Source organism: Vombatus ursinus, unplaced genomic scaffold (genome assembly GCF_900497805.2).
Source record: "Vombatus ursinus unplaced genomic scaffold, bare-nosed wombat genome assembly UNPS02014832.1, whole genome shotgun sequence".
Lineage (NCBI taxonomy): Eukaryota > Metazoa > Chordata > Mammalia > Diprotodontia > Vombatidae > Vombatus > Vombatus ursinus.
In genome coordinates this window covers 62,709,102-62,717,588 of record NW_020954610.1, presented here as the reverse complement: position 1 = coordinate 62,717,588, position 8,487 = coordinate 62,709,102, and the positions used below count along the sequence as shown (strand labels likewise).

The window sequence follows — 8,487 nt, the reverse complement described above, 5'->3', positions numbered from 1 at the left end:
AAAGCGCTGTGCAAACATCTAAGCATTATATAAATGTAAACTATGATTATTATTGGTCACTGGGTTTTCTTTTATTCTGATTTGTGTCTCATCCATTAGTTTGGTTTATTCTGGGGACAGGGACCCATGTCTTCTCTTTACAGGTTGCTCTAGGGTCTATCTCAGGGCTCTTAAGACAAGAGACAGATCAGAGTAGCATAAAGACAAAGCTTGTTTTTCTGATACTTTCTCCAATAAGAATAGAAAGGAAAGCCCATGACCTCACAAGTCATCATTGACCTTTCAGGTCATTGAGTCTCTCTCAAGAAAGCCCAAATTCGGCAGCTAGGTTGTGCAGTGGATAGAGCACCGCCCCCCTTGATTCAGGAGGACCTGAGTTCAAATGTGGTCTCAGACACATAACATTTACGAGCTGTGTTACTCTGGGCAAGTCACTTAACTCCACTGCCTAGCAAAAAAAAAAAAAAAAAGTAAGCCCAAATTCATATCTTGTACATAGCCAATATATCCTGGATAGTTTGTACATGGTTGTTTGCATGTTATCTTACCCATTACTATGGGCTCCTTGAGAGCAGGGACTGTCTTCTACCTTTTGTATCCCCAGCCATAGCACAGTGCCAGGCACATAGTATTCATTTAATAAATGTTTTATTTATTGACTGACTGATCACCACAAAAACACAAATACTGAAGGGTGTTATTGCTCAAGAGCTAAGTGAAGGAAGAAATCAGATAAGGATAGGGGAAATCTAGGGGCAGCTAGGTGGCACAGTGGATTGAGCTCTGGTCTTGGAATCAGGAGTACCTGAGTTCAAATGCAGCCTCAGACACTTGACACTTACTAGCTGTGTGACCTTGGGCAAGTCACTTAACCCTGATTGCCTCACCAAAAAAAAAAAAAAGGAAAGGAAAGAAAAGAAAAGAAAGAAAAAAAGGATAAGGGAAATCTCTACTTCCAAGAGAAAATTCCTTGGAAAGTAGGGACTGTCTTCCCATTATCATCAGAATGTATCAATCAGATAAAGGGCTGTGTCCAGAGACCAGCATGTATGTGCCAAAGACAAACAATATGGACAGACAGACCAATGGAAAATTTTCCTGGAAAAAAGGAAAAGTACCAAAAAAAAAACACAGTGATAGAAGACTGACACCTAGATAGATGGGAAGGGGACACAGTGATCCTTGATTACTCATCTCTTTATGCCATCCTTCCCTATACTTTGAGTGTTGAAGGAAAATGACCAAAAAGACCAGCCAAGAGACCAAGGACATAGCTTTCCCCAACCTTACTGAAGTCTTGGCCCTAGGCTCAGCCACTCCCCTAGGCTGAACTAAGAAAGAGGCCCAAATAGGGAAGATCCCTGGGAAGCCAGGATCGAATGCCCACTAAGGGCATGTGGGCCTCTGCAGTGATTTCCGAAGCTCTTGCAAGAGGGACTCCTGCTCAGTGATTTGAATCCGGTTCATACAGGACACTAAGTACTGGGGGAGAAGACTGGAGAGAGGGAAAGGAGCATAAGAGAGATGCAAGGGCAAGCTGGTCCCCTCTCGCTCCACCCCCCACCAGCCCACCTGCTAGCCCACCGTCTCACCCCTCAGAGTCATCCTGTTCCTGGTCTGCCTCGGCCTCTAGCCTCTGATAGATTGTAATGGCCTCTTCCCTCCGCTCTAGCCTCCACAGGACATGCAGCAGATGTAAGGAAGCATTTCGGTCACCTGCATCACCCATATACCAGCCCCCCCCCCAAAATCTTCATTAGCCTTAAAGAGATTCTCATAGATGACTTCCCCCATTACATATCATGGAGCCCCTTAGAAGTCTCCACCCCTGCCCACAACAGATGGTATAAGAGGACATCAGTCCTACACCCGAGCTGGCAAAGAGAAACATATCCACAACACACATATGTATTTGTGATCACACCTGCAATGCACACCTTAGCACAGTCCACATACCTGTCTACACAAATGTAGATTTCATATGCCAGCATACATACTTGTACATGTATAAATTTCACAGCTGGGTACTACTATACATCCCTCCAAACATACCTATACACACATATACCTACACGAGACCTTCATGCTACCCATCCATACCTGGGCAAACCTGCATACCAAGGAGGAAATCCTGTAGAGCCCGGGCATCCTGGCCTTCTGCTACCCATTCCAGCCCTCGGCTAATTAATGTCACTGCTTTCAGCCTCTGAAGAACCTTCCTAGGTAAGCAGATCTCTGAAGGGAGCTCATCTTCACTGCTGGAGATCACATCTAGCAACCAACCAAGTTGGCAAACTGCCTCATAGCCAGAAAGTCCCCAGGGCAGCCCAACATCCATTCCCTATCACTCTGTAGTCCATGTTCCCAGTTCATCTGTGTCTGCCCATCCTAGTAAAGTCTCTCTCTGGAGGACACCCCATCCCTCTATAGTATCAGAAGTTCCCTTGGAGAGGGCCACAGGAAACCCAGAAGTGGTGGGAAAGGAGGAAAGAACCAGAGACTGAAGCTCACCTCCACTCAAACTTTGGTCTACATCTCCACCTGCACCTTGATCTACAACTCTGTCCAAAGGCTGTACCCGGAAGAGTAACTCAAGGCACCTAAAAGGGATGAGATAGTGTGTTTTTTGTCATGGATCCCTGTGGCAGTCCAGTGAAGATTGGTGGACCTCTTCTCAGAATAGTGTTTTTAATTGAAGGAAATGCTAATTTTCAAGTAGAGATTAATGAAAATAAAGATGTATTCCCCCCCAAGTTTATGGACCCCTGAAATCTATCCATGGACATAGGTTCAAGACCCCTGTTCTAAGAAGTAGACAGCATATGGGGCCAGACTCCTCTACCCCGAGTCCCAAAAATCCCATGTTGGTAAAAAGTCATACCCTGCCACACACACCTCCACCCACCATTCACTGTATTCTCCCCCTCACCTGCTAAATTCCTCCAGGGCTTCCCTCCGGGCCCCCAGCCCAGAATGGGCCTGACCCTGAAGTAAGTGGGCAGCTGAAGCCCATAACAGGCAGAACAGATGCTCTGAGGGCTTCTCAGAGACAGATGGGACTGTGGATAGAACAGGCCTAAGGCTAGGTCCCCCTTGACCCAGCCACAGTTTCTGGGGGACCAAAAGTGATATCCGGCTAAGCAGCTCTTCACAGACAGTCAATGAATCTTGGAATCTACCCACAATAATCAGTGCTGCTGCTGTCTCCAAGAAGACCTCGGGTACATGAGGAGCTTGAGAACCACCAGACAGGAACATAGAACACTGCATACCCTGAAGAGACACCCACCACCACTTGTGACTCCTCTGACCCAGGCCTTGTGGCCTAAGGAACAAAGGTCTGGAGATTAATAACTCCCTTCTAAGCCTTTAAGGGTCTCCTTCTAAGCTCTTCTCAACACTCAGTTCCAGGAAGTTTTCCCAGACTCAGCCTCCCTTAGCCTTTAAGAAGGGATCACTCATTGTATCCATTGTAGCACTGAGCACAGTGCCTGGTTAGCATATCCAGTGCTTAGCATAGTGCCTGGCACATAGCAGGTGCTTAATTAATGTTTATTGATTATTTTTATCCCCAGACCCTAGTATAGCCCACCCATAGTAGGCTAGCTGGTTGAGAGATCATTCGAACCTCATGAAAGGAAGATGGAGCTATTCTGCTATAATCCAGATGGAAAACCAGCATATAGCCCTCCTCCATCCTTTTGCCCAACCCTGCCTACTACACACACCTGTGACATTGATCCATCCATCAGTAAGGCCAGCAGGTCCAGAAATTGCTCCACAGCCTCCTCATTCCTAAGGATCCACAACATGGATGACCCTCTACTCTTTCCCTCCTCTAGCTCTATCCCTCCCACTACCCTTCCAGGCAGGAATGATCCTGACCACCAACATCCCAGTGACTGCTGTTACCCAATATATGGATTTTTCAGGACCATGATTTCTATTCTTTCTTCCCCCAGACACCATTTCTGTGTCACTGCCCTGCACTGGGGGAAGGAATGATCACACTTTGTTTCTTGGCATTTAACTGTTCAATGGTTAGCAAGAAAGACAAAGGTCAAGGAAATGGGGAGAAGAGAAAAGGAAACAAGAATTATTAAATGCCTACTATGTGCCAGGCACTATGCTAAGTGCTTTACAAATACTATCTCATTTAATCCTTGCCAAAACTCTGGAAGGTAGGTGCTAGTATTACTCCCATTTCACAGCTGAGGAAACTGAGGCAGACAGCGGTTAAGTGATTTGCCCAGAGTCACTCAGCTGGAATCTAAGGCTGGATTTTAACTCAGGTCTTCCTTCCTAACTCCAGGCCCAGTGCTCTCTCCACTGTACCACCCACATTTACAGCCAGGGGAGAGAGAGAGACCTATCATTTTCTGTTCCTGATTGTGTAGAAAGCAAGATGAGATATACATGGGTGTCTGCATCTCTAACCACCTTAGACTGGAGAAATAGGGCTAACACTGGGGTGGGGCAGGATCACAGGACAATGAAGTGAGAAGGCAGAGTTGGGGGCAGGCTGAGGACAAAGGCCAGGAAGAGAAGATGCTAGAGATTCCTGGATGGACTTGGGCACTTGCCCCAGGTCCACCGCTAACTTGCTATTTGACCTTGAACAAATCATCTCTTTCTGACACTGTTTCCCCACTTGCAAAATAAGGGGGTTTGACCAGACAGCTCTGAATTCCCTTTATCTCTGTACCCCCAACACCTCGCACAGCGCCTGACCCTGCAACTATCACTTCACAAATGTGTGCTGACTGATTTTGGCTCTAATAGTCTATGATCCTAGGAAGACAGGAAGAGGGAAAGGGAAAGGAAAACACCAATACCTGCCTGTCTGGAGACACCTGCTTGCCAGCATGTGCTTGACCTGGCTCTGGGTCCCACAGTAAAGAGAGGAGGCAGGACTGGGTGGAGTGATCAGAAGTTCTACCGCAATAGGGAATAAGGGTGGCCTGGGGCTGTGAGGCATAGTCAAAGCCTGTAAGAAACAGTAGATGGTAGAGAAGGGCCTGACCCTACCAGCCCATCCTATGGATTGGGATTACATTCCTGTCTTATTCCCTAAGATGCTGCTCCCTGCCAACCCTAGGAACCACAGGGCTCCCTGTGCAGCGACCCCCAAGCCCATGTGCATACCTCCACCAGTAGCTTTAAGCTGTCCAGTTCAGCTGTGGTGTGGCCAAGCTGTCGATAGAGTCTGGCAGCCTCCAGAAGAGGGGGCCCTTGGCCCGGGTCTGCCTTGAGAGCTTCAAGAAGATGCAGCAGTGCCCTCTGTGGATGGCCCTGGGATACAGAAGGAGAAAGTTACGAAAAAGACATGAAAACAGGACCCAGGTCACTCACTGAATCCCCTCTCCCAGGAATCCTAGCCCACACAGAAAGCCTTCCTACTCCACGGAACCCCTACACTTAAGTATATGGGTTCCTGCAGAATCTCCTCAGAAAAGGACCTCAAAGGCCAACTTGTCCACCCAACCTAAAACTGAATAAGGATACCCTCCACAAGATGCTCAACACTGGGTCATCCATTGAACACTTCCAGTGATGGCAGACTCACCACCTCCTGAAGCAGCCCATTCCACTTTTGGACCACTATGATTGAGAGGAAGTTTTTTTTTTTTTTCCATTCAAGCCCTAAATCTGCTTCTGCAACTTCTCCCAGGTATTTCTAATTCTGCCTTCCAAGAAACAGAACAACTCTATTTCCTCTTCCAAATGACAGCTCTTCAGTATCTGAAGGCAGCTGTCATGTCACACATAAGTCTTCTCTCCTCTAGGCTACACATGCTTAGATCCTTCAGCCTCTCCTTAGATATCATGAAATCAAAGCTCTCCCCACCCTAGCTGCCCTCCTCAGGACATTATATCCTCTGGATACTTCTAGCTTATCAATGCCCTTCCTAAAATGTAGCCCTCAGAACTGCACAGGGTGCCCCAGATATGATTTGACTAGGCCTGAGAACAGGGAGGTGGCATTGCCTCCCCAGGCCTAGCCCTCAAGCATCTCTCACTGTAGTCTAACATTGGCATCTGCTTTTTGGTCAATGTCCTATCACATTGTTGAGCTGTACTGAGCTAACAACTCAATAAACATATATTAAATGCCCACCACGGGCAAGGTAATGAGTTGGGTGCTGTGGACCTACCAAAATAAAAGAGTCCCTGCTGGGATGGAATTTATGTTCTATTGGGTAGGATACAACTATATGCAGGGGTTCAGTGGCTAGAGCACTGGACCTACAACTAGGAAGACTTGAGTTCAGATCCCATCTCGGGCACTTACTATCTGTGGGAGCCTGGGCAAGTCATTTGACCTCTGTCTGCGTCAGTTTCTTTATCAGTAAAATGGGGATAATACTAGCACCTATCTCACAGGGTTGTTGTGAGAATAATGTATGATAGTATTTTTTTAAAACAAGTATACATACAAGCACAAAATGTATATGAAGTAGTATGATAGTTTCCAGAGAGGCAGACATTAACAACTGGGGAAAATCAGGAAAGGCCTCCTATAGGAGAGGACACCTGAGCTGTGTTTGGAAGGAAGCTCAAGAGTCCACAGTGTGAAGGTGGTGAGGTGAAAGCTAAGGTGTTATGTACAGGGGTGATCTGGAAGCAGTTTGCCTAGATCCACTAAAAAAGCCTTTTCAAACCATTGTCCAGTCACGTCTTCTTCACCTTGTATTCATGGCCTCATGGATGCTTTGGACCCAAGTGTCAAAGGTTATCTTTGTCAGCATTACATTTCACCTTGCTAAATCTGGCTCTAGACTATCAGGATTTTGTTGAATCTTGACCGTCACCCAGTGTGGCAGTTATCTATCCCTTCCAGCTTTGTATCATCTACAAATCTGACAGGTGTGTCACCTGAATCCAGGTTATTGTGATAAAAACATTAAAGAGTGTAGAGCCAAGCACAGATCCTTGGGCCATTCCATATTTAAATATCAAACTATTAATTATTCCTCTTGGGGTCTGGTCATTCAACAAGTTCTAAATTCATCTATCATTTACTATTGTCTAGCCCCTATCATCCCATCTTTTGCAAAACAACAGCATGAGACACTGACAAATACCTTTTAAAAAATCTAAGTACATCTGCAGCATTACCCAGTCTAGTAGGAAATGAGATTAGTCTGACGACCCCCAGTGCCACACGAAGCTGAGCATCGTCTCCTCCCAACCCAGGGTCTTTCCCTTTTCCTATTACCATTTTCCGAAGACAGGCTGCCAAAGCTGTGTGGACTTGAGCCAGCACGGAACGGGGGCACAGGCTGAATGCTGCTTTCTGCAGGCTGCTCAAGGCTAATGGCAAGTTCCCCACATGAAGCTCTTGAAGACCTGGGAAGTATCAGGAGGGAGATCTGTTGAAAGGGGTTGGAGCTGGGGTGGGAGGTGGGGCTGAACCCTTGGGGCCCAAAGGAGGTTACAATGATATTCACACATGAAGACCTACCAAAAAGAAAGGGAAGGGAAATGAAAAATGGGGAGGTTAGCTACAAAAGAGACCAAGATCCTTGCCCCTCCCATTGACCACATAGGTAAGGGGCATATGCTAAGCAAGAGAAGGAGATATGCTCTACAAGAGGAACTCCTTGGGGCTAGAAGGAGGAGAATATGTAACCCATTTCCCTTCATGTCTTCGGGCTGGATGTAGGGGCACAAACCTAGGCCCTCTGCTCACCTTGGTGGAATGCAGCTGTTGTAAGAAGGACATCCCTCAGACTCCTGGCATCCTGTAGGGTCAATGGAGCATCCAACTCTTCAAAGCAGGGGTCCCACACACTTAGCAGTGACAGCAGGTCCTCAGCAAGTCCAGGGAGAGGAACCCCACTCTCTTTGCACTTGTTTGGCAAGTAGCTGGAGTTAGAGACCCCAAAAGGCCCAGAAATCCAGCCACCAACTCTACCCTAAGGAACCCCTATCATTGAGCCACAGAGGGGCTCTCCTCTGCCCCTCCTCTCCTTTCACTAACCCAGCCCCACTCCAGCCAAGAGCCCAAAGCTCTTACATCCCTGCCTCCCCAAATATTAGCATCCCAGATTGGAGCTAGGTGGACTCAAGAGGTTAATACACTGGGGAGGCAGTCAGAATAGGGAAGGGGAGAATTTATGGGTGGCACAGGATTGGGGAAAAGAGCTTAGACATATACTGCCACTATTTCTCACCTGGCTATTCATCATGGTACATAAGAGTACAGCTAGATCTCCAGGACGGTTATCTGTCAGCCATATGGCCCCTTGTAGGCCCACCAAGTGGTGTAGGGAGGGTAGCATCTCAGAAGGTATGAAGGGATTTTGAAAGATGGTCTTCCATAAGTCCCCTGACTGGGGCAGTAGCACCCCTTGGGCATTTAGCACTACAGAGCCATACATGGTTAGAGAGGGCACTCAGAGAAGCCAAGACAACTTACATGATCTTTCCTCATGTTACCCCACCCCTTTTCCAGATAAATTGTGACTTTTGCTCCCCCACCCT

The 8,487-nt window shown here is 47.1% G+C and overlaps 1 protein-coding gene across 1 annotated transcript; it reads right to left on the bottom strand.

The window, feature by feature from the left end:
- Window positions 1–878: 878 nt before the first annotated feature.
- FANCG (FA complementation group G) lies at window positions 879–8,481 on the bottom strand. Its single transcript, XM_027839525.1, has 11 exons — window positions 8,178–8,481; window positions 7,694–7,853; window positions 7,220–7,350; window positions 5,146–5,292; window positions 4,836–4,987; window positions 3,729–3,795; window positions 2,930–3,273; window positions 2,512–2,600; window positions 2,101–2,271; window positions 1,593–1,716; window positions 879–1,495 (listed from the first exon to the last, which is right to left on the bottom strand). The coding sequence occupies exons 1-11, from the start codon at window positions 8,382–8,384 to the stop codon at window positions 1,387–1,389; spliced, it is 1,701 nt and encodes a 566-aa protein (XP_027695326.1). The 5' UTR covers window positions 8,385–8,481; the 3' UTR covers window positions 879–1,386.
- Between the last annotated feature and the right edge of the window lie 6 nt (window positions 8,482–8,487).

What these genes read in the sequence shown, in the direction of transcription:
- FANCG (XM_027839525.1), bottom strand. Translation starts at nt 8,384, where the DNA reads ATGTATGGCTCTGTAGTGCTAAATGCCCAAGGGGTGCTACTGCCCCAG. An exon ending in CAGCCTGTCTTCGGAAAATG is followed by an intron (nt 5,293 to 7,219) that starts GTAATAGGAAAA and finishes TCTGTATCCCAG; the next exon opens with GGCCATCCACAGAGGGCACT. An exon ending in GCTTAAAGCTACTGGTGGAG is followed by an intron (nt 4,988 to 5,145) that starts GTATGCACATGG and finishes TGTTTCTTACAG; the next exon opens with GCTTTGACTATGCCTCACAG.